The following is a 24,332-nucleotide window of genomic DNA, read 5'->3' as shown; positions in this document are numbered from 1 at the left end:
CCCCCCTGTTGTCTGTCTCAGCCGTGGTTTCCCTCCCACTCCTCCCTCACTGACAGTTCAAAGTCTGGCTGCAACAGCCACCAGAGCTGAAATGCACCTTACAATTTAAACCCAGCCCACCAATCAGGAGCCCGCTTGGGCAGTAACAGTCACTGGTGACATTTGCACAACAAAAGGGAGACTAGCTGATTCATCACCCCCCCTTCCTTCACCCCCTTTCCCCTCCACCGTGACTCCTCCTCTCTTGCTTTTGTGCTCAGAACCAAAATCCCCTTCTACCCCCTGTGACCCTCCTCCCCTCTGCACTAATCTCCTTGTGCCCATTGGACTGGCTGCCTCGGTGCTACCTCTCCCTGCACCGGGACCCCCGTCGAGCCTGCACCCCACAGGACACACATCACAGTCTGGCCTCGTTTGCAGGACCTCCTCCTTCGCCTTGCTTGGATGAAGCAGGAATACAAAAACCACAGTGCACAGGAAAAAAAAACACAAGGTGTAATTTGGGCCGTGAATGAAATATACAATCACATGAGCATAATCCGAGACACACAGGAAATTTGCTCAGGGGCTTGATCTTCACCAGGTGTAGAGGAACACATCTTTATTTATCTCACTGCTTTACACATAGTGCTTCAATATCCAAGGCCTCTTACAGGTTTGGTCACATTCCAAGTGCTTAAATACTGGTCACATTACACACACAAGGAGCCTCTTCATTGGCACTTAAAGACCCCACCACACACCCTGCATGTAAGGCTCCCGTGGGGTTTGGGTCGGCCAATATAGAGTCCGGCCCCTTTGTATTTCACATTGGGTGTTTCTATAGCAACAGTGATTTCAGGGACGGACAAGTGGACCCCTGCACCCCCCACCCTCTCTCCATTTTGAACAATTAACATACCCAGCCCCCATCTTGTGGGGGCTGTGCTGAGTTGTGGGTTAATAGGGTGAGGTGAAAGCTGAGGGATTAGCACCAGGATGTGAGAAAGGGTTTCAAATAACATTTTTTAAATGAAAATGATGACAGTCAAAAGAAATCAACTTTGTGATATCAGGCAAATTAATATATCTTTCATTGCCTTAAAAGTGCATCTATCCCACAGGACAGCCGAGTAGATCTTCCCAAACAAAGCTGCCTGAACTCCCTTTTTACACTTTACGAACAGAACAGGAACTCCGTTATATGAGTCAATAAATAGACTGACGTCACATTTTGATGACATCAGACCTTGAGACACAATTGACTGTTTTTCCATTCTGCCCTGGATCAATCAGTCATGTCCTTTTGAATATCCACCTCATCAGTCTGAGTAAAGCACTGTCCCCCACAGCCTTGGACGCCCTCTCCCATCGGCTGTCCTCCTTCCAAAGCCCCCGCCCCTTCCTCTCAGCCTTGACCTCTGCCCTGTGCAGCCGTTTGTGGAGACGCCAGTGGAGAGGAGAGTCAGGCCGGACTGCGATGGGCCCCCTGCGAGCAAGGCCGAGCTTCAGGACCTCTTCGTTCACACAGTAGCTCCATAACGACCCCTGCTGGACAACAGGAGACATTCAGGAAAAAAAACTCATCAGACTCAATTATGACTCACAAACTGACAATTCTTTGTCTGAGTTTATGGAGGCCTCACCCTGCTTTGAGAAACCAAGCAGTGCAGTGTGTCGTCCTCACGGCTGATCAGTTTTAGCCAGACTGTTTGGGCGGGGGCCAGGTTCTTCTGCAGCCAGTCCCTCCCCTCTGGTGTCAGCTCCACTCCGGCAAGACGCACCATCAATCGAGACCTGGACACACCTGGAGAGGACAGAAAAGAATCAGAGACCATATGTGTCACAAATAACATTGGTTATATTCTAAGTGACACGTGGAGTTTCATCTCCCCAAAATGGCCTTATAAACACTGTGTATGACACTAAAATAAATTTATTTTAGTTAATATTTCAATGAAGAAATATAATTGTTTAATAGTCATGTTTTGTTGTTTTATTTATGAAAGTAAAGTATACATGTACAAGACGGTTTTCCTGCCAGCTCCCCCAAGTGAAATGTCCAGAAAATGTAAGTGAGCCCATGTGAGAATGAAGCAGGAAAAGGTCTGGAAAATCCCAAGTGAGTAAGTGGGTGTCTTGATGACGTTTATAATATGCGAAGAACAATACACTGGAAAAAAACAAAAGGAACACAAATATCTCCTGATGAAAAAATGAGCCATACACGCTGGGGTCGAAAACAAAAATGCTTTGTACTTTGCAGATGAATCTATACAACATGTTCTGCCTCCTAAGTGCACTCTAGAGACACCGCCGCCTGCTGTTGCGAACACGTCTGGTCTGGACAATTTCCTGCTTTGTTCTTCAAAGGAAAATTCCATAAAAATTGGGTCCAGAATTTTTTGGGGAGTTTGCAATAGAATAGTCAAATTTTCTACAAAATTCTCATTTAAATAATGCATCTAATACATTTTATATATATACACTGAATTAAGAATTTAGATGTAAAGTGTCAGGCTTACTCTAATCATGATTGATTGAGAACATAAGTAAATCACAGAAAATGCTGAGGAGAACAGATGTGAGATGTTGTAGGTCAAGTAGGACAAAGGGTAATATTTTAAATTGCTGGATGACGCTGGTCCGTTGCATGTGAGTCCTTCACACTGAAGTTGCTGATGGAGCACTCAGTATGAAGCCTCCTGATTTTATTGCTCAGTGAGTACTATGAGTCAATATGACAGCTAACAGGCTTACCTGCAACTCTTGCTGAGGACAAGATGATAAAATGCATCGGAGGCCGACTTTACAAAGTAAAGAAAAATGTCACGATGACATTTTTCATGTAACTAGATGAAAAGGTTAGGTTATTACACTATGGAACTGATGAGAGAAGCAAAAGGTGACATTTTACTCAGACTCAGACTGCTAGCAAGTTGTTCTAGTGAAGGACAGACTCCAGTAAATAGACAGAACCATATCATAAATAAAGCACTGGTTTTTAACTTTATCTATACAAATGACCTTGTGATTTCTTTAAAACAATGCCCCGCTTTACCCTTGTGTTTGTTAAGTAGTGTTGAGAGGATTGGCAGATGAATCGGGACGTGCTCCACTTCAAGTCCTTTCTCTGTGACGGAGTGAACTCTCCCACGAAGGCGGACGTTCCTCTCGATGAAAAGAGCCGGGATCTCAGACGCAGCTTGAAATTTGGTGATCTGAGGAGGTGGAACGAGTGGATACGTTTCATGACTCTTGGGTTTCATGTGGGAACATTTTATTGTTTAACATCAAACTGGTGAATGGAAAGAGCCTTTTTCTGTTAAATCTGCAGAAAGGAGTAGTGTCTAGTGTTTAGTGTCTAAATCTAACCTGAAATAAAATAGGTAAGCTATTATTTGGTGTGTGGTGTGGTGTTTTAGTTTAGTTTATTAATTAAAAAAATGTGCATTGAAGTTTAAATAGTTTGCAAAGTAACATTTTCAGGACAATAAAGAATATTTCAAGGTCATTTTGTCTTCAAATTCCAGATTGTTTCCTTGACTGGAAAAGAATAATCTAAATTTCCCGGGCTTCCAGGATGCATGTTTTTAACTTTTTTCAACATATTCATTGATTTCTCAGAGAATAATTCAGGAATGTAGATTTTTTATGATATTTATGATTGTGGGCAATTTGGTGCCGATCTAAATATAAATCTGTATCTAGTGAATATTTAAATCTGGTTTCATAAGGTGACAGGATACTGAGTGACATTCTAGTTTTTATTATTGAATAGGCAACATCAAATGCATTAAATGAAAAGTGTGCACCTAACCTGTGTCAGTTTGTCGTTTATTCAAACAGTGTGTGTCTTTCCCTCTTACCAGTTTGATGCTCCTTGCAATTATCAGAACACCAGCAATCGCCAGCCCAGTGCTTATGTTCTGTGTTAGAGACAAGAGAGCAGTAAAGGGCAGTGGACCGACAGGAGTACAGTGACGTCATTAACTTAGCTGAACACTGACACAGGGTACAAACCCACAGGGGTCAAAATGTGATGCCTTACAGGATATCAGATCAATGAGGAGGGCTTATCCAAACAAATCTGAGATGGATTAATTGGATGTAGATGCAGGTGCCACCAGGTTCTAAATGTCCATATATAAGCACATCCACGCTCATGCATCACCAGTCAGTAAGTTCAATGGATGCTCAGGGCCAGTGACTCTGAGGACATACAGACCCAGGGTTACAAACATATCGGGGTCAACTGGTGATGCTTGACACATTATCAGATCAATAAACTGGATTATTGGAGATTAAAAAAAGCTCCATTAACCCACATTTGTGACATTTGTTTTACAGATGAATCTGCGACTGATAAACTAGATATAGACGCAGGTGGCGGCAGGTTCTGTATGTGAGAGAATATATTTGCACCTCACGCATCACCAGTCAGCTGCAGTTCTATGGAGGCTCAAGCACACTGGCAATGAGAAACACATGGGGGTATAAACCCACTGGTGTCAACTGGTGATGTCTGACAGGATATCAGATCAATAAAGTGGATTACTGGTGATCTAAAGCTCCATTAACCAACATTTGTGACATTTCTTAACAAATAACACTTTTAGATTAGCTGTAGCTGCAGGTGGCTGCATGTTCTGTGTGTCCATGATGATATTTGCACATCCATGCTCATGCATCACCAGTCAGCTGCAGGTCGGTGGAGGCTCTCACCCGCACAAGAGTCAAATGATCATCTGCGAGCTGTGATAGGACAGACACGACGTTGTGAGATTCCTGGTCTCCTCGCTGTCTCTGTCTGTCCGCCCCTGCAGCGGAAGCCTCGGTCTCTGTCTCTCTGGAAGTCGCCGGCATGTTGTTGACATTTTCTCTCGACGGCATCCGGCCGTCGCTCCGCCCACTCGGCGGCAGGATCGCTTGCCTGTGTGGAGTCTCCGCCCTGTGGTCTGCTGTGGACATGACAGGACTGATTGCATTGTGATGATGATGATGATGAATAAATACACAATGTAAAGCACATCCAAAAAAATCACATCCATGTGCGCTATGCGATTTGGATGCAAAAGTTGTAAAGTTCCGTAATTTACACTTTGAACACGTGGAGGATAAAAGTTGCTCGTGCACGTTGCAGCCGACAGCCACATTATCCTTAATAAACACCTCTGGGAACAGTGACGTACACATCTTTGTCTGCACAACTTGACCTAGATAACTTCGGATCTGCGGCGCAATTCAATGCGCAGAACAAAAGGGGCGCAATCAAACAATAGAACTGCCCTTTAAATTATATTCTCATTCATAATAATTCGATTCAACGTGCATCAAGGTGTGTGTTCGGTTCCGAGGATCCGCCCGCGTGTGTGTCTCCTCACTTTCCCGCAGCGGGGCCACACGCAGCAGATGTCGCCCGGTGCAACATGTCCAGTAACAGACATGTCTGAGCGCTGACTTGTGTGACAGATGCGCCGCAGCTTTCATCTTGTAAACTGTGAAGTCATGGAGCTACTTGAGGCTGGATGACGCCCCCATTACCGCAAATTGGCCAATGGGAGGTGAGAGGCAGAGTTGTCCTCCCGGCCGCCATTAAAGAATTCAATCCATGAACTGAAATAATGGAAATCTGCAGGAGCCATGGATCAGGCGGAGGGGAGTAGCCGATGAGTAGCCTCGTCAACTCGGCTTTTCGTCCGCTTTTTTAAAAGAGCAGTTTCACTATGACGGAGCGTTACGGTGGTTTTGGTGAAAAGGGAGGGCGGCGTAGCTAATTGTTTTATGTGGCTAACAGGCTAGCGCTGGAGCTCTGGTATGTTAGCTTGTGCGCTAGCAGGCTAGGAGAGATCAGGGGGAGGGGAGAGTTCCTTTGCTTTGAAATTGTTTCAGATCGGCTAGCTGCCATTAGCATTAGCACACCAGGGACTAAGCTTTTCTAGGGGGGGGGTGAAGTTTTTTTTTTTTCTTTGAATAAGTTTTCCAGCTCGTATTTTTTTCTTTATTTGACACAGAACTTCTGTGGTGTTTGAATCAGCGTTGGTGAAACCAGGTCATGTAAGCTGCGTGATGTGAGGGTAACGTAGCAGCCAAGCTTGCGGCTAACCAGACTAGACAATACATTTCAAATAGGATTTATGAATCCAGCAGCTAATCGCTTACAGTTGACGCTGCCAGGCTGCCCGTCTAACGTTATCGTAGCCCCCCGGGGCTAGCGGTGGCTAGCGCCGGGCAGAAGTTGTCTGTTTGACTAGCGATAGCTCGGCGTAAGCTAGCAAGTTCCTCAGCGCCTCAGCGGAACAACTGAGCGTCGCCTCGCCAGCGAGTGGACGAGATCGGCTGTCGCCCCCTCGATGGTGATTGAGACAATGGACTTTAACGTTGCAGCCCCGCAGTGAAAGGATGAGTTCGTGCTTTGTACCAAACGGGGCCAGTTTGGAGGACTGCCACTCCAACCTCTTCTGCCTGGTGAGTCCCCCTATGCTCCCCGCAGCTAGCTAGCGTTAGCTCCGACGCCGAGAGGCCAGAAAGCCATTTTGGCTAATCAGGCAACAAGCTTTGTAACGTCAGTTGCAGATTGGCGTGAAGGCATCGGGGCCTGCGACGTGCACGATCGCGATCCAGCTAACTTCCATAACACGAGACGCACAATGCAGGGTTTTCTTACTGAGGAGCTGCACGCGAATATGTCAGGATCATGTGTTTACAGTGCATTGATTACACCCGATAGCCAGCTAGCATCAGCGTTAGTTACATGGTGGTAACAGGTCAGGCCAACAGGCACAATTATACACAGCCTGTGCACAGCTCATCTCACCCCTTTTAGGGAATAGCTCTACATTTGTAATTAATGCACATATCCGGAATTAAGTCCCTCTGTTTTTAATTACACAAAGTGACGTGATCCTAGACTGACTTGCAGTGACTCATTAGGTGTCTGTAACTGCTGAGTAAATTGCTGGATGACAGTGATGTGTTCAGGCAGGACTGTGGTGTCACATCTAAAAAGTATTGCAAAACTTTCCAGAAGTCATCAACCCCCAGTTTTCAGCTTTCTTCATTGGAAGTGATTTAATGCATGACAGGAAAAGCTGTGTGTGTGTGTCTGTGTTTTTAGAGTGTGTGTGTAAGGGAAGGAACACTTTCACTGAGTTATGCTGTCAACAACAGATGATTGGCTAAATGCTGTATGACTATGTTGTGTGCTCATTCTCACATTGTTGGTCCCCCTCTCTTCAGGCTGATTTGACCGGAATAAAATGGAGGCGTTTTGTGTGGCAAGGGCCCACCTCTTCGCCCATCCTTTTCCCCGTGACCGAGGAGGACCCGATCCTGTGTAGTTTCAGCCGATGCTTGGCTGCGGATGTGCTGAGTGTGTGGAGGAGACACCACACCCCGGGTCGCAGAGAGCTCTGGCTTTTCTGGTGGGGGGATGACCCCAGTTTCGCCGAGCTTATCCACAATGAGCTCTCAAGTGAGTGGTTTTAACAACTCCACGTTCTCTGCACTGTCTACAATATATTTCACCCATGAGGAGAAAGGGCAACAAATTGGGAAACCCTAAAAAAATTGAACAAACCCTAAATGATGAATTCTCACATAATCAAAAGGCCCTGTCCCAATTCCACTCCCTTGTCCCTTGAATGAAGTGTTATGTAGTGTCCCCCTCCAAACAGAGCCACAAGAGGTAAGGCGAGGAAATATTCCCTTAATTTTTCAAAGTTCATATAAGGGACATGGGAGTAACAAACATTATGCTCAGTCAGTCTGTTTACATGCTTGCTTTGACAGAGTGAAAAGCAATTTCCCTTGAAACACTCATCACGGCGATTCACAGTATGAGGTTCCATTAGCTTTTAAATTGTTTTCATGGTAATTTTGCAAGATTTCATACTCGACAATTTCCGTCTACCCCTTAGTTTCTAGGTAGCCATGAATACACTAAGGTTGAAGGGGTGTTCGAAAGGCTTAATGGCCACTACCCTTAAATCACATGGAGAAATGGGACAACATTACTCCTTACCAGCGATGCGCAAATCGAAAGGGTAGATCCAAGTATTAGGGCTAAGGGGTGAATTGGGACAGGGCCTAAGTAGTTTGCTCAGTGCTTTGGAATTGGCACTTTTATTTTGAATGTTAAGAAACTTATATTCAAGAGTGTAGTGGTTATTCACAAAGCCTTTCTATAACTGATGGGTTGTCGGGCAAAATGGGTCCATTCGTAAAAACTTCGTTGGTGTTTTTGATGACACTGCGAACCTCTTCTAAGCTGCGGCAAGGATCGGTTACGCAACTTAAATGATATAAAGTATGATAATAATAATAGGTCATGTCTGCCAAACTGGCTCTCGGCCACAGATACAGGTGTGTACAGTAGCTTTAAGACATGCTGTCTTGCGTCAGAGTCACATGACACTGTCTTGATTTTAGGAAGAAGGCCTCACCCCAGTTTGTTTATAATCATGTCTGTCAGCAAGATCCCCCTGACAGCTGCCACTCTGACCAGGTCTTCTGTCCCCAGTCTCCCCCTCCATCCACACTCGTATGTTTCAGTTTTAAGAAAACCGCACTTGGGCTAGATTTACACCTGTTATCCACGCTTACTGCGGCGACTTCTGGAAATGCCGTCGGGCCCCTTTCAAGTATAATTAACACCCAGGCTTGTGATTTAAAATGAACAGACAGAAATTGACTGACTTTTTGAATCACTTGATTCAGATACTTGCATTTGCTTCCTGATAATCCGTCACAATGTATCCTTCCCTTTATTAGTCATGCTCCAGTCACGTGACCTTTTGGCAAAATGACACAATCGTTGACAACCAGTTGTAGATGCAATACGTGGAAGCATTTAGGCAACGCTTGCTGGACTGAGATCGTTCTCAATCTAGGGCACTGATTTAAAGCTAAAGCATATCAGGGTAGAAGTAGCCTAAGGGAAGGTCAAGTGTTACTCTGAGACAACACAGAGCAAAATCTGCACAAATCTCAGCTGATTCGCAGAGTTGGAAACGCACATTTAGTCAATATGAATTACGACTCGAGAAAACATTGTTGACCAAACTTGACCACCAAAAGAGCTGAAATGTTTTATTACAAAACTAAGCAATAAGAAAAATATTGAAGTTTTTTTTTTTATATCTGTTCCAACTGGTCACTTCTGTTGTTGTGCTTTGAAAAACCGGCAGTCTAATTTCCCCCATCACGCACACCGCTGTACACATTTAATATGATGCCATTTTATTAAACGGCATCAAGATGTTTGACTGTGTCTCTTGCTTACAGGTGAGGAGGATGGCGAGTGGGAGAGTGGCCTGTCCTACGAGTGTCGAACGCTCCTGTTCAAAGCCATCCACAACCTGCTGGAGCGCTGTCTCATGAACAGAGGCTTTGTTCGCATCGGGAAGTGGTTCGTTAAGCCGTACCAGAAGGAGGAGAAGACCATTAATAAAAGGTACGTCCCTGCTTCCTAATGGCAGAAGGCGGAGTTAAATGCCGTAAATTCTCAAACCCCCTACACTTACCGAATAGTCAGGTCGCTTGTTTCTGTCTGAGGTATGTTCTGTTCACATCTGTGAGATTTACCGGTACCAGGTCGAGACCTGATGTGGCGCTGCACACATTTTTATTTCGCTCGTCAACAGATTTGAACTCTGTGATTATATGTATATAAAAAATGTTTAATGCTGTTAGTGAATCTCAATACTCTGCTGCTGAGAGGGACTGATGGTTTTAATGCTGTTATGTTGCTGGGAAATCAGATAATATATCCAGGAGCCAGAAAAGACTTGATAAGTTTAATAAGTGACGGCAGTGTTGTCAACTTGGTCAGCTGAAGGTCCTTTCCAGCACACATGCACCGTGCGGTCCAAGAGACCCTTTTTCTCTGGTACCTCCATTATTCTTCAAGGCAGTTTCTTTTTGTGGTGCGGGAAAAAGCAGCCCAGTTGCAGAAGATAAATAAAGCGGTAGAACAAGATGTCTTGAAATGTACTTGCTGCGCTGAAGGGCTGAGCATTAGCCAGTGCTTAATACTGGAGTGTTGGTCTACATGTGCAGCATGTGGACGTTGTGCTGTTACAGTAGTTTCTATGTTTAAAGAGTTGGATGTACTGTGACATTGGCTGGGAGCAGTGTTTGAAACGCAGCACTTTGGACAGAACCATCAAACAGACCTTGATGGAGACGCGTTAAGGTCGGATGGGTTGTACGTGAGCCGCGGAGGCCAGATGTTCTTATTGTGTTGAAAGTTGTGCTGTAAAGTTCCCATAATAGTTTGTGGCACTTTAATGATTAAAGTTCCCATTTGGGACTTAACTTGAGAAATGTTGCTCGCAGCTGTATTGTTTTTAACGACACTGTAATAGGCCGACAGCAGTTTCTGGGAATGAAACATCATCTACTTATAGGAATATGCCGTGAATAAATACACATGGCTTTCCTTAAGCAGTGTAAACATGACGCTAGACAGTTGAGTGTGATACAGCATCTGCTGCTCTGATTTATAAATAACGTTTTTATGCATCGTAGCTTCACTGAGGTCAGTTACAACTGGATCCATGTTGCTTTGAGTCACAGAGATCCTGCAGTGCTCAGAGAATTGAGATTCCTGGAATGATCACAGCTTTCTAGTCACATTATCGGAATGACATATCTTTCATCTGGGCTCGCATATGAAATGTTGGTGATAGTCTGCCAGCACGTTGAACAACAGTTTAATCTTGTCTATGTCAATAGAGCAACACGTTGAGGATAGAGTTTTAATGTCTGTACCTCTGTGCTGTTACCGCAGAAGTGCAAGCTACAGGTTAACCCTAAACAGCGCACAAAGTTCTGTTTGGTTCAGAGTGGACTTCTGCACCACTGCATTTCCTTACCTACCTGTTGAACATAAGGCCGGAGGCACATTCCCCCCCCCGCCTGTCTGGGGAATCCTGGAGTTCCAAGACAAGCTAATTTGAGTCTCTGCTGTGTGGCAGCGTGTCTCAGACCTAACTTGTGTTTGATGCAGAGGTCATTCTGGCAGCTTGGTCGACGGCTCATGCGAGTTCTAGCAGCTACATGTATCTTAAACTATTGTTGCACAGAACAGGAGTGTATTTTATGGCTCACTGGTGTTTGGCTTCTGTTTTTACATACAAATGTCTACAAGTGAGTGTTGAGGCAGCACCTCTAACAGAGGAGTCTGGCGGTCTCACTGTCGCCTGCGCTCTCTGGCTGGTAAACAGGGCAGTCTTTGGAAAATGCTGAGTGTGCACTGTGGTTTTACAGCAACCATGTCAACAAGCACTATTTTAGTGCGTTTAGCAGCCTGCTCTCACAGAAGTAGCTAGAAAATAAAGATGGGTATTGTTTTAACATTTCGTGGTTTCTAAATATCCCTAAGGTTTATTTTTGCACCATATTTCTTTGCCTGTGTTTTTGTTCTCTGCACCATCTGATTAGTGGTATTGTTTTTTGGGGGTTTTCTTTTTGACATAATGATGTGGTAGCACCAGTGGACTAATCCCTCTTAACACTACGATCCCTCTTCTTTTTTTTTATCTTTGACTCACCTTGCAGCGAGCACCTATCTTGTGCATTCACCTTCTTCGTACACGGAGACAGCAACGTGTGCACGAGTGTGGAGATCGCTCAACATCAGCCTCTTCAGTGGCTGAGCGAGGATCATCTCAGCCTCGCCCAGCAGAGCTCCAGCCCCTTGCAAGGTAGGATCACTAGATCTGCAGTTGTTTTACACTGAACTGGTCTTTATCTTGATAAATTAACTGGTGGGTTTATTATCCTACATAAGTACTGATTCCTCTCTGCCCTCCAGTCATCCTGAGCCCATATGGCTTAAATGGGACCCTCACCGGCCAGGCTTTTAAGATGTCAGACCACCCCACGCAGAAACTCATTGAGGAGTGGAGGCAGTTTTATCCCATCAGCACCAGTCCCAAGGAGGCCCAGGAAGAGAAGATGGAGGATACGGAATGGGAGGACGATTCCCTGGCGGCCGTGGAGGTTCTTGTTGGTAAGGCCTCGTGATATTTTATTAATGTGGCGAGCGGTGAATGAATGCAATCAATAATTTTGTGATTAGATTGATTTAATTGTCAAATCTTGAAGGATATTCTTAGTTTTCTAGACTTTTTGAGAAGGAGCGCATAATTCGTTTTTCTCAAGGGGCAAAAGCTTGTATAATATCCCCAGCCCTTTATCATGAAGATCGATAGAAGTTGACAGGTTTAATGAAAATGTATTGTAATTGTTTTCCCTTGTTTTGCCAACAATTATGATGAATTATTATGACTAAGTATAAGAGTGGTGTGGAAAGAATTATTAAATAAAGCTTTCAACATTTTTGCTGCTGGACACTGGTCTAAACAATCAAATAACCATGTTCTATGTAATCCAGTTGCACATGACATTAAATATACAGTTTATACAGTAAAATCTGAGTTAGCCAGAACCAAACCAGGTGGAGATTTGACGTTGATGATTTATGATTGATTCAGTAATGGTTTTAGAAATGCTTTATTTCTGTGCGCCTCACACGCTGTTTTGGGAATAAATGAATGTGTTTGGTTCCAGCGGGGGTGAGGATGGTTTACCCTTCCTGCCTGGTGCTTCTCCCCCTGTCGGACCTCCCCGCTGTGGTCCCTCAGGGCTCGGCCAACACCTCAGGAAGCCTGTGTGGTGCTCAGCAGGGCCAGGCTGCTCACAGAGATCCTGCCATGTCCTCTGTCACTCTGACTCCTCCAACATCGCCAGAGGAGGCTCAGACTGGTAAGAACTGGAGCTGCACGTGGACCAGAATTAAACACCTGAGCATGTATTGACATTTTCTTTTGGAGAGAGACAGAATTTGTTTGTCCTGTCTTGCTTCATAGATTATCAGCCTGCCCAGAGGTGGCTCAAGTTGTCCTCTGCGTCCGATGGCTACTGCTCTAACAACACTCTTCATGGGGGTAAAATCCCTCGTCGACTGGCCAGCCAGATGGTGGAGTCTGTGTGGCAGGAATATAGCATAAACCGCACAGGGAACAAGTAAGTTTGTCCTCATCTCTTCCTCAAAGTTTGTTTTGACGGACAAAGTGTTGCCTCCATGCCTGATCGATAAAATCACAATCTGCTCTTCTTTATCAGGAGGAAGTTTACTACCTTGACAAATGGGTCCTGTGAGGAGGAGTTAGACAAAAATGGACTCTGGGATTTTGTGGAGTCAACTCACAGGCCGCATTGCAACTGCTCCAGGTATGTGGAATGGAATGCATTCACCTTTTGTGTTTTTCTTTTCTAAGTTAAAGATAACATCTCGTAATCATTCTTTGTTGTTCGTCACAGACATAAGAATCAGAAACAGCGCTCCAACAGCACCTCAGGACACCCGCCATCATCAGGCCAGCCCGCTCAACCGGCGCCCAAGCACAAGCTGGGCGAGAAGCTGGAGAAGGGGGAGAAGCAGCAGAGGAGGCCGCAGACGCCGTTCCACCACCGCAACTTCGTGAGCGATGAGCAGTCCATGGAGCCACAGAACCAGAGGCTGTGTCTAAGATCGCAGGAGGAGGGCTCATACCCCAGTCTGCACCACGTGGACACGGCGCCCTCCAAAGCCCCAACGCTGCACACACACGGCCCTCCTGCAGACCATGTTGGATCCCCACCTCCCCCGCCTCTAAGCCCACATCCATGCGATCACGGCGAAGGTGACATGACTCCGGGTGGCATAAAGAGCTCGTCCACGCCCATCCACCAACCGTTCTACCCGCCGTCAGTTGAGCCGTGTCTGCTTCCACAGAAGGGCTCCTCTGAGGAGCCTCAGCTGGAGACAATGACTATGCCCCTGCCTTTCCCCCCAGCATACAACGAAACCTTGGAACCCACTGTTTTCATAGGTTCAGCCATTAACCCCAACGAAGACTCTACCCACAACCCCTGGAAGTATTTCAACCTACCCAGGAAGAAGGCCTCCAACTTCCTGACACCCCAGCTACCTGTGGATAAAATACGAGAGGAATCTTGGAGAGGTGGAGGAACGGAAAATGTAGTTTCTGTAACTGAGTAAGTACTTGATCACTCCTCCTCACATGCATTCAAATTATTGTGGCTGTTTATGAAATCAGCCTGCTTCCTCCTATCTGAGCATCACTGCACAATTTCTCTCCATGCAGGTTGATGTCTGGCACCACGCAGCAGCTGAAGGTTTCCGAAGAGCTGATCAAGACTTACGCCCAGCGAAGAAATAGCCACCTTGCTCCCGCCAGGGGGGACGAAGAGCACAGTGATGAGCCAGACCCTTACGCCTTTGTTGAGGGAGACGAGGAGTTCACCTTCAACGAGAAAAAGGACAAGGCTGGAGCTGAGAGAGATGGCAACAAGAAAAACAAGGTGTGTTCCAGGGTTGAATGCTGGGTTGACGTCCTTTTCTTCACTGTCCTCTTAGTAGCAGGGTGAACCTGGGGTGATCAGCATGTGTGTGATTGCAGGAAAACAAGAAGTTATAATTTTTACATCACTTTGATGGCACTCTTACCAACATCTGTTGACATCAGCAAATATCAAACTATCAGTTATTAGAGTTTCCTTAACTCTTCATCAGGCTGATGTTAATTTACACATATGCATTTCATGCATATACTCTGTGAAATAATGGTTTCCCTGTTTTCATAATTTTTGTTTTCCTTTTTATGACCCAGGGGGACGATGGAGGTGGATCTTCGGGAGATGGTGAGAAATATTTCCTTCTGTCTGTTTTTCAATTACATGTTGAAATGTGATTTTAATTTAAAAAATGGATTTCTGACCCTTTTTAAATGCCTCCTCATTTATTTTGCATTGCAGATGGTCAGGGTCCGCCAGGCAGCAAACCCTTAGCCTCGATCAGCCTCATCCATGAGAATGACTTGGCCGTGTCCTACAGCGACCTGGATAAAATCTTCAATTCAGATGAAGACGAGCTGGCGGTAAGTGCATCTGCCTGTCCAAAAGCTGTACCCACATTTTCTGTTTTCTGATATTGTGCTCCTGGAAAAAACTGATTGAAACACTGAAATAGAAAACTGAGTATACCTTTTCCCCTGTCTGCATAGCCTGGATTCAAAAGAGCTGGAGCTGGAGCAGAGGACAAGTTTGGCTGTAAAGATCCTAAAACTGCCATGTTGGACCCCCTGTCTTGCATAAGTATGAAAACTAAGAATCAATTGTTGAGTCGTACATGGTTATTTTATACACTTGGTGTTTCAGGAGAAGTAACAATGTCTTGTTTCCCTAGGCTCAGCGGATCTGCACAAGATGTTTCCAACGCCGCCTTCCCTGGAGCAGCAGGGTTACTCCCCCATGAACTCCGGGAGCAAGGATAGTCTGGAAGCAGGGGCAACCATGTTGGACGGCAGCCAGCTCAACAGTCACTTCAAGATGGAGGTGGAGGAGGGATTCTGCAGCCCAAAGCCATGTGAAATAAAGGTAGGACGCATCCCACACCTGCGTGAGAAGCAAGTGGGAAACTTGATTGCATCCGTTGTGTTTTCATTGTTTAACATTATAAAGATTAAGACTAAGACCCGTCTGTGCTTTCAGGACTTTTCCTTTGTGTACAAGCCGGAAACGAGTCAGGCGCTCATTGGCTGTTCCATGTACGCCCCACTGAAGACCCTACCCAGCCAGTGTATGTTGCCCATCAAACTGCCAGAAGACTGTGTTTACACTCGCAGCTGGACAATGGGCAAAATGGAGCTCATACCCCCAGTGACAAACGTCAATCTCCTCACCAAAGACAGGTAAAGCTCAGAAACATTTGTAATACTCAATAAGTTATATGACAATACGCAGAATAAAATGGTGAATATTTTTGAAATTCCCCAAATTTGTACGGAATCTGAAATCCCTGTTTATCTCTCTGTTACAGTAACGTGCCCAGTGTGGAGCCAGACTACAGTCAGACATACACCCCTCAGACCCACACGCCCTTCATGTCCACCAGTGCTCCTCCCAGTAACAGCGGCACAGGCATCCTGCCCTCTCCAGCCACGCCTCGCTTCTCCGTGCCCACCCCTCGCACGCCACGGACTCCACGGACGCCCCGCGGCCCGTCCAGCGTGCAGGGCTCTCTCAAGTACGACAACTCTGACCTTTACTCCCCGGCCTCGACACCCTCCACCTGCCGACCGCTCAGCTCAGTTGAGCCGGCCACTGTACCATCCATCCCAGAGGCCCACAGCCTCTATGTCACCCTCATCCTCTCCGAGTCGGTCATGAACCTCTACAAGGACTGCAACTTCGACAGTTGCTGCGTATGCGTTTGCAACATGAACATCCGGGGGGCGGATGTGGGAGTTTACCTCAAGGACAACGGCGAGGCCCAGTACCCCTGCACTTGTGGCTTCAGTGCAGTCACCAATCGGCGCTTTGGACAGTCAGCCGGGCTCTTCCTGGAGGACGAATTGGACGTGGTGGGACGGGGCTCTGATGCGAGTCGCGACACAGAGCGGTCCTTTGAAGAGCTCCGAGCTTCCGCCACGCACAAGGCCGGCAGTCTGAAGGAGAAGCCTCCAGATGAGCTAATCCTGCTGCTGCAGGACCAGTGCACCAATCCATTCGCCCCAATTTCCGGTGTGGAGTACCCCAAGCCGACCTCAGCGCCCAGTTCATTCCTGAGGGTCGAAGAGAGAGACTGTTATAACGACTGCTACATGGCACTTGAGCATGGCAGACAGTTCATGGACAATATGTCAGGAGGAAAAGTCGATGAAGCACTAGTGAAAAGCACCTGTCTTCATCAGTGGCCAAAATGCAAATGTAAGTTTTCCCTCATCTATTCTATTCAACTTCAAACAACATGAATTTAAAACTTATCTCTTTTGGTTTTTCCTTTTATAGCCGCGGATATGAGCAAGCTCTTCTCTCAGGACGTCCTGCGGGTGTTACTGTCCCTCCAGCCTGTGCTGCAGGACACCATCCAGAAGAAGAGAAGCGTTCGCTCCTGGGGTGTTCAGGGACCACTCACCTGGCAACAGTTCCACAAAATGGCCGGGAGAGGATCATATGGTGAGTGGAAAGCGTTTGTACTTAAGTGTTATCTTTTTTTTTTCATTGTACCGTTTGTCTTTTAAAACAACCAAATATTCAGTGAGGAACCTTGTCCTCTTCTTCCCCACAGGCACAGATGAGTCTCCTGAGCCTCTGCCCATCCCGACCTTTTTGGTCGGTTATGAGTACGACTTTGTTGTGCTGTCTCCGTTCGGCTTGCCTTACTGGGAGAAGCTCCTCCTGGATCCTTTTGGCTCCCAGAGAGATGTGGGATATGTCGTCATTTGCCCGGAGAACGAGGCTCTGCTCCGCGGAGCCAAGTCCTTCTTCAAAGATCTGAGTACTATGTATGAGGTAAGCACCTGGCGCATCCTAAAACTCATCCCTCTTGTTCTGACTTGTCCACAGAAACAGTTTTTCCCTCTGAAGAAAGGATTTGCTCCGTTTCATTTACACATTCATTTCATTTTCTCCCGACAGGCATGCCAGCTTGGGCAACACAGGCCCATCTGTAAGAGTCACCCTGAGGGCGTTTTGAAGGTCGGCACCACAGAAAGCCGGAGCATGGCAGAGCAGCCCCTCAGTGATTGGTTCCTTAAGATGTCTACGAGAGACGCAAACAATGAAGCCTTTAATAAGCTCAAATGCTTTGCTCAAGTGTGCCGCTATGATCTAGGTAACATGATTGATCACAATCTTAAAAAAAGTTAGTAATGTCTTTTATAGATTGTGAGACAGCAATTGATTGTTTTCTTTTTACCTTCATGACCTCTTTCAGCCCCGTACTTGTCAGAGCAGTCTTTGGATAGTTCTCTATTGTCCCAGCGCTGCCCCACCGTGGTCATCCCCCCCCAGACCCCCAGCTCTTCCAGCACCTCCTCAGGACCCCAGAACACCAACACTACCAGCTCCAGCACCAGCTCTGCCCAGCCTGCCCAGCCTGCCCAGCCCGCCCAGGTCAACAGCACCCCTTCCTCCACCTCCTCAGGCTCCCAGCCCATCAGTGGAATGGCACCGGCCAAGCCAAGCTCTTACACGCCGTTTGGGACAACAGGCTTGCAGGGCGGCACGTCTCAGAACGGACCCCAGGCCAACCAACAGGGTGCCGTGGGGCAGGCAGAAAATGGAACCTCAGCCAATCAGCCTCAAATGTCCGCTGAGACCTTAGAGAGGTAGGACTATATCTGGGGTTATATCTACTGTTGGGATGGTGATCAGCTTGTAATATGAGTGTTAAGTTTTAACGTGTAGGAAACATGTTAGTAGATTGTTATCAATTGACGACTTGATTTAAACGTTATTGATTTGTGGTTTTACTGAATTCATACCACTCTCAGCAGCACACACACACACACACACACACGTCCATGTGGTTTAACATGTTTTGATATTTACTCACTGACCATATGTGTTAATCAATATTTTTTTAATCTAGTTAAAGATGTATAGATATATCTGACATTATTTTGGACACTATACAAACCGCTGGTAAATTTGACCTTCACACAAGAAGTTTGTCTGAAGTGAATCCCACTTCCTAATAGTGTATTGTATTGGTGTATTCATAGTGTATTCATAGTGTATTAATTGTACTCAGGATTCAAGTAAAAGCGACCTGGGGCGCAGCTAAATATGATTTTAAATGCGGTTAAATCTAATTATCCGATTTGTCTAGAAATAACAAGCTGGAATTCTTTTGGAATTGTTTTACATTTTGATTAAAAATAGACTTTAGCGATACATTTTCTGCTGATCTTTTATCAATTGACCTTTACAGCTCTAGAAGCATCACATTCTCTTCTGCTTGAAACACATTTATCATAAAATCAATCCTAAAAGCTCCAAAAACACATTTCTCAGCTCCACCAGCTGTGAGTTTTATCTTACTATTTAGAGATTTCAGATTTTTGGACATGCCCTGCAGTCATGACAACTGGCCCTGTTAACATATGGTCATTAAAGTGATGTGAACATTTTCAACATTTTGACTAAAGATTATATATTTTCTTCACAGCACAATGGACAGAGACAAAGTGGGCAAGCCCACGGACGGAGAGTCCCACGCTGTGTCTTACCCGCCTGCCATCGTGGTGTACATCGTCGACCCCTTTAGTTACGAGGACGCAGACAGAGAGGTCCACTCCAGCACCTACACACTGGGCCTGCTGCGTTGTTACATGGAGATGCTCCAGTTCCTGCCGGCTCAGATCAGAAACGCTGTCTCAGTACAGGTACGGCTCTAAGAGGTTTAAGGATTCTCATTTTGTTAATTTGTCTAATATTTTGGGAAGGGATGAAAGAAATGGTGTGTGACAGTAACCTGAGATGACCGGGTGAAGTTCACACAGTAATTCTGCTGCTGAGCGCTGATGGTTGTCATCTGTAGTTTAAACTAATCACCTCTCTTTAGCAACAATAGAGCAGTTTACCAGGAGGCACACAGGGAGGTGAGAAGGAGCAGGGGACTCATTAACAGACTCGAATGGAGGTGGTAACAGCTACACCTGCGATATAGTGACACACTATTGCATCAACATGCCAGGGGGACTTCTGAAACAAAAGAAGTGTGAATGTGCTAATGGTTTCAGTGGTGGAGTCCTCAGTGAAGCCAGGGCAGACACTGAGAATGGCCTTATCCACCAGTGAGGCAGCCAACAGATCAGGATTTTGCTTTAATTGCTAAAAGTTACTTGAATTGCATTGAATATAATATATATGATAGTAAATGTTTGGTTTAAACATATTCTAATATGGGTTAAATTAATTATAAAAATGCAGCTTTAAAAAAAATCTAATATATGTAAATTCCAAGCAGTTTTCAGATTTTCCACAAGCAGTTGTACTTTCTATGTCACATGGTTATGTTCTCTATTTAGAGAGCACTTTATTCACTGATGGAGAAAAAACTATATTGTAAAAAATCTTAGGTACCACAAGAGGCTGAATATTCTCAGTGAACCCCAGATGGACCAAATGAGAAAATTGGGAAATTAACTCAGACTTTAATGGTGAACTTCCCTTGACATTGCTCTAAACTTCACAAATATTTAATATATAATTTTATGCCATTTACATTTCAAAAAGAAACAAACTGAAAAACAAAGTTGGCATATTTTGACTAGCAGAAGAGATAAAATTACTAAAATCGAAGAGTGAAAAAGTTACATGCATAAAAAGTAAAGTTTTGGTGCAGAAAAGTGCATTCAATGTTTTCTCACTGTTGTGTTTTAATTCTTCTCAGATCGTTCCCTGCGAGTATCTCCTGCAGCCGGTGCACAGCGGCGAGCGCCACCTCTACGGCCAGCTCCTGAAGTCTCTGGCCTTCTCCGTGTTCACACAGTGTCGGCGGCCTCTGCCCAACTCCACCAACTTCAAGGCTCTGACGGGCTTCGGCCCCGGTCTCGCTATTGACATGGCTCTGAAAGACCCAGAGGTAACTGCTGCATCTATGGCCTGGTGGAAGTCGCTGACAACAAAGTTTTAAAATTGTGTTGTCTGGTCCTCTGTTGTCTCGCTTTTAAACATGTATTTTCCATTGTGCAGCGGCCCGAGTGTCTGCGTCTGTATACGCCGCCCTTCATCCTGGCTCCAGTGAAAGACAAGCAGACGGAGCTCGGGGAGACTTTTGGCGAAGCGTCCCAGAAGTACAACGTCCTGTTTGTCGGCTACTGTCTGTCTCATGACCAGCGCTGGCTGCTGGCCTCCTGCACCGATCAGCACGGAGAGCTGCTGGAGACCTGCATCATTAGTATCGATGTTCCCAACAGGTACATGCACCCACTCACCAAAAAGAGATGCACCAGTGCCACAGGATTGTGCCTTTTTTTCTAACCACGTGTGTTGTCTCTGCAGGGCTCGCAGGAAAAAGGGCTCAGCCAGACGACTGGGTTTGCAGAAGCTGTGGGAGTGGTGTCTTGGCCTGGTGCAGGTGACATCACTGCCATGGAGGGTGGTCATTGGACGGCTTGGGAGGATGGGACACGGCGAACTGAGAGGTACACACACACTCACACACACACACACACACACACACACACACACATATTGCTGTTTTCTGAGTGTGCAGTTCACAAGGACGTATACGATCAAAAACTAATGTGCTCTCCTCTTGTTCGTGTTTCAGACTGGAGTATTCTGCTGAGCAGAAGGAACTTACAATCCCTCAGTAAGCGTCTGAAGGAGACATGTAGGATGTGTGGTATCTCTGCCGCTGACACTCCCAGCATCCTTAGCGCCTGTCTGGTTGCCATGGAGCCCCAGGGTTCCTTTGTCATCATGCCAGGTAAAAATAAAATAGAAATAAGTTCATTGAGAATGCGAACTGACGTTGAGTTTGTGAGTCACAATCGTCTCTTCTCCGCCGTCTCTCTGCAGACTCTGTCTCGACGGGTTCAGTGTTCGGTCGCAGCACCACGCTGAACATGCAAACATCGCAGCTGAGCACTCCTCAGGACACATCCTGCACACACATCCTGGTGTTCCCCACCTCGGCCATGGTGCAGGTCAACACTAACACTGCAGAGCCCATCGACATCAACTTCAATCCCATAAATCCTGGTGAGTTTGGCCGCTGACGAGGCTTCGGAAGAAACGCATCAGAAGTAAAGAATGGTGAATGTTGAAGGATGCTTGTTTGCTCTTTGCAGATGGATCGGATGGAATGGGAATCTTTGACCTGTTTGACAACGACATGGTGGATCCCGACCTCATCAACATCCTGCCCAACTCCCCCACTACCTCCCCCGTTCACTCTCCTGGCTCCCACTACCACCAGGGGGGAGATGGAAGCAAGGTCAGTTAGATAGATTATTTGCCCTAATGTCAAGTTTAGGTTTGTTTACCCTCAAATTGACAAAGAAGAAAAATCGTAAATATTGTGTCACTTGTTGTTTTTATTCTCCCATCATCGACCGAGATACTTAATGATTTTGCTGTGACATTGACACGTTGCGCTCCCTCCTGCTTCTGGAGGATGGATAAATCATTTTGGGCTGCTGTCGTAACTTTTGTCGCTCAGTTGTTATTCTTGCTTATAAAAAGAGACCAGTACAACAGAAACAGCAAATCACATAGAATTGACTATTTAAGTCTAAAGCCTGTCCTGTAGAAAACAAGTTGTTCTGTTGTTTCATCCCTTGATGTCGTCTTGCAGGGTCAGAGTGCGGATCGTATGGAGTCCCATGAGGAGGCTCTGAACATCCTGCAGCAGCCGATGGCTCTGGGCTACTTCGTCTCCACAGCAAAGGCTGGACCACTGCCTGACTGGTTCTGGTCAGCCTGCCCTCAAGCCCAGAACCAGTGCCCACTCTTCCTCAAGGTACAGTGGCACTTGTGTATATATATATATATATATATATATATATATATATATATCTCAAATATGTTCCAAAGTGTGGAAAAACTGTTAAGTTTGTTTTGGTCTTAAGATCACTTTCAGTGTTTCAGAACCATCCGAATAATGCCAGTTAAAGTTTCTGAAAGCCAAATGAGATTGTGCAAATTATCTTGTCGGACCAATGGTCAAAACCCATGGACTTCAAGTCTGCCTCTCTGAGACCAAGACCGGAAATGATGCAATAAATTAATTGAAGGGTTGTGATTTAATTTGTCTCCTTGTCGCTGTCTCCCAGGCCTCTCTCCACCTGCATGTGTCTTCGGTCCAATCAGACGAACTCCTGCACAGTAAACACTCCCACCCGCTGGACTCCAACCACACCTCTGATGTGCTCAGGTAGCTGCTCACACAACAAGAGTCTGTGAGAACTGTGTTTTTCCAATAAGTACAATGTCGTAACACTGCCCTCCTGTGTCTGCCTTCAGATTTGTTCTAGAGCAGTACAACGCCCTCTCCTGGCTGACGTGCGACCCTGCGACCCAGGACCGCCGCTCCTGTCTGCCTGTTCACTTTGTGGTGCTCAACCAGATGTACAACTTTATCATGAACATGCTCTGAACTCTAAACGAGATCAAACCGCTGAGATCAGATCGAACTGTGGATCCTCGACACTCAAAGGACCTCACACTCCATCAGGGCAAATTACGGAGGAAGCGTCTCTTCTTCTCCTCCTCTTCTTCTTCCTCCCTGATGTATCTTAAACAACACTGACTGACTGGAAGTCTCCAATCAACCAATCAATCAGATGCCAAGAATCCATTTTAGCATTTTGGAAGATTAAGGGACGTTTCATAAAGGAGAATAAATTGTCTTTTTAATGACTGTAGATTGCAATCTATAAATTTTATCTTAATGAAATGCCTGCATATATTATTTATTGTAAGTTTTTAAATGTGGAATTTTTAATGCTTAATATCTTTTATATATTACAAATCCTAGAGGGTGTGTACATCTCACTGTAAAGGAATTGGTTTCAAAAGTGTAATTTTCTCAATTACAACACAGACAAACCTGTTCAAGTGAATTTGCTGTAGATTGCTTTTAGAATATTATTTTTTCAAAGGGTACAGACCTTTTTATTGACATGCTGTAAAAATGAAGTAAACGCTGGCCTGGGCATTTGCATCCCAACCGACGAGTGGATGAGACTTTACCTCTCTGTCTGCTTCAGCTCCAGAGTCTCTCGCACAGTAACTCAATGAGCTCTGAAGAGGAATTAAAAGGTACATTGTCAGATTATATATTTTATATAACAGATTTAGGTAATTGTGTGTGAGTGTATATGTGTACATATAATTGTGTGCCGCTACTGATGGTGCAGCTTCTGTTTTAGAATTAAAGTGCGTCTACATTATATCATCTTGGTTTTTATGGACTTTATTTCAGGTTCGTTTACCCACAGATTTTTACAGTATTCACCAAACACACAAAGAGTTTTTCCATCACACGTCAAAACACACAGTTCAGGGTTTACTGTCTTGCCCATGGACAGTTTTGGAAATGGATTGGCTTCAAACCTATAACCTTCTGGTTAGCGGACAGCCCATTCTACCTACCGAAAAATTGAACCTGGCTCAAGCTCGGATGTTTTGATCCTAAACTTCCTTTATCGCAACTTGGAAGCATCTTTTGTTCAACTGTTCTTGTCTCAATTCTGTATTAATAATGTATTCATATATCACTTTTCAATACAAGTAACCAAGTGTTTTACAACTAACAAAATAAAACTTACAATCAGAATAAAAATACAGATAAAAGCATTAAATATCACATGAAAAAAAGCTTGATTATAAAATAAAATAATCCAAAACGGTTTAGTTGAAATACTACTATATGTACCCCAGGGGGATATTCACAAGCAGTGCCCAGCCGAGTATAAAATCAGTCAAATTAGCTTCAACTTTACCATCGGCAACAATAAAGGAATGAGTATATTAATAAAAAAAGT

At 45.2% G+C, this 24,332-nt stretch overlaps 2 protein-coding genes across 2 annotated transcripts; one reads left to right on the top strand and one right to left on the bottom strand.

Moving 5' to 3' along the window:
- Window positions 1-569: 569 nt before the first annotated feature.
- c18h3orf33 (c18h3orf33 homolog (H. sapiens)) lies at window positions 570-4,871 on the bottom strand. The gene is made up of 5 exons (XM_053422658.1): window positions 4,705-4,871; window positions 3,849-3,908; window positions 3,041-3,200; window positions 1,626-1,786; window positions 570-1,530 (listed from the first exon to the last, which is right to left on the bottom strand). The coding sequence occupies exons 1-5, from the start codon at window positions 4,843-4,845 to the stop codon at window positions 1,276-1,278; spliced, it is 777 nt and encodes a 258-aa protein (XP_053278633.1). The 5' UTR covers window positions 4,846-4,871; the 3' UTR covers window positions 570-1,275.
- Window positions 4,872-5,394: 523 nt separating this feature from the next.
- LOC128440155 (mediator of RNA polymerase II transcription subunit 13-like) lies at window positions 5,395-23,740 on the top strand. The gene is made up of 30 exons (XM_053422777.1): window positions 5,395-6,447; window positions 7,219-7,453; window positions 9,265-9,433; window positions 11,542-11,687; window positions 11,798-11,995; window positions 12,556-12,750; window positions 12,855-13,011; window positions 13,111-13,218; window positions 13,309-14,025; window positions 14,136-14,352; window positions 14,661-14,691; window positions 14,806-14,927; window positions 15,054-15,144; window positions 15,236-15,426; window positions 15,541-15,740; window positions 15,869-16,758; window positions 16,840-17,007; window positions 17,120-17,343; window positions 17,470-17,665; window positions 17,768-18,161; window positions 19,004-19,220; window positions 20,231-20,422; window positions 20,533-20,756; window positions 20,842-20,984; window positions 21,113-21,271; window positions 21,364-21,546; window positions 21,636-21,781; window positions 22,142-22,306; window positions 22,620-22,720; window positions 22,810-23,740. Exons 1-30 carry the CDS (start codon window positions 6,382-6,384, stop codon window positions 22,940-22,942), a joined length of 6,378 nt encoding a protein of 2,125 aa, XP_053278752.1. The 5' UTR covers window positions 5,395-6,381; the 3' UTR covers window positions 22,943-23,740.
- Window positions 23,741-24,332: the final 592 nt, after the last annotated feature.

This window comes from Pleuronectes platessa, chromosome 5 (genome assembly GCF_947347685.1).
Source record: "Pleuronectes platessa chromosome 5, fPlePla1.1, whole genome shotgun sequence".
In the NCBI taxonomy this organism is placed as follows: domain Eukaryota; kingdom Metazoa; phylum Chordata; class Actinopteri; order Pleuronectiformes; family Pleuronectidae; genus Pleuronectes; species Pleuronectes platessa.
Note: the sequence above shows the minus strand (reverse complement) of the source record. Positions and strands in the feature narration are given on the sequence as shown.

Coding starts and splice junctions, on each gene's coding strand:
- LOC128440155 (XM_053422777.1), top strand. CDS start 6,382: ATGAGTTCGTGCTTTGTACCAAACGGGGCCAGTTTGGAGGACTGCCAC. Junction 14,928..15,053: donor CAGATGAAGACGAGCTGGCG/GTAAGTGCATCT, acceptor CTGTCTGCATAG/CCTGGATTCAAAAGAGCTGG. Junction 17,666..17,767: donor AGTGTGCCGCTATGATCTAG/GTAACATGATTG, acceptor GACCTCTTTCAG/CCCCGTACTTGTCAGAGCAG.
- c18h3orf33 (XM_053422658.1), bottom strand. CDS start 4,845: ATGCCGGCGACTTCCAGAGAGACAGAGACCGAGGCTTCCGCTGCAGGG. Junction 3,909..4,704: donor ATCATTTGACTCTTGTGCGG/GTGAGAGCCTCC, acceptor TCTCTAACACAG/AACATAAGCACTGGGCTGGC. Junction 1,531..1,625: donor GCTTGGTTTCTCAAAGCAGG/GTGAGGCCTCCA, acceptor CCTGTTGTCCAG/CAGGGGTCGTTATGGAGCTA.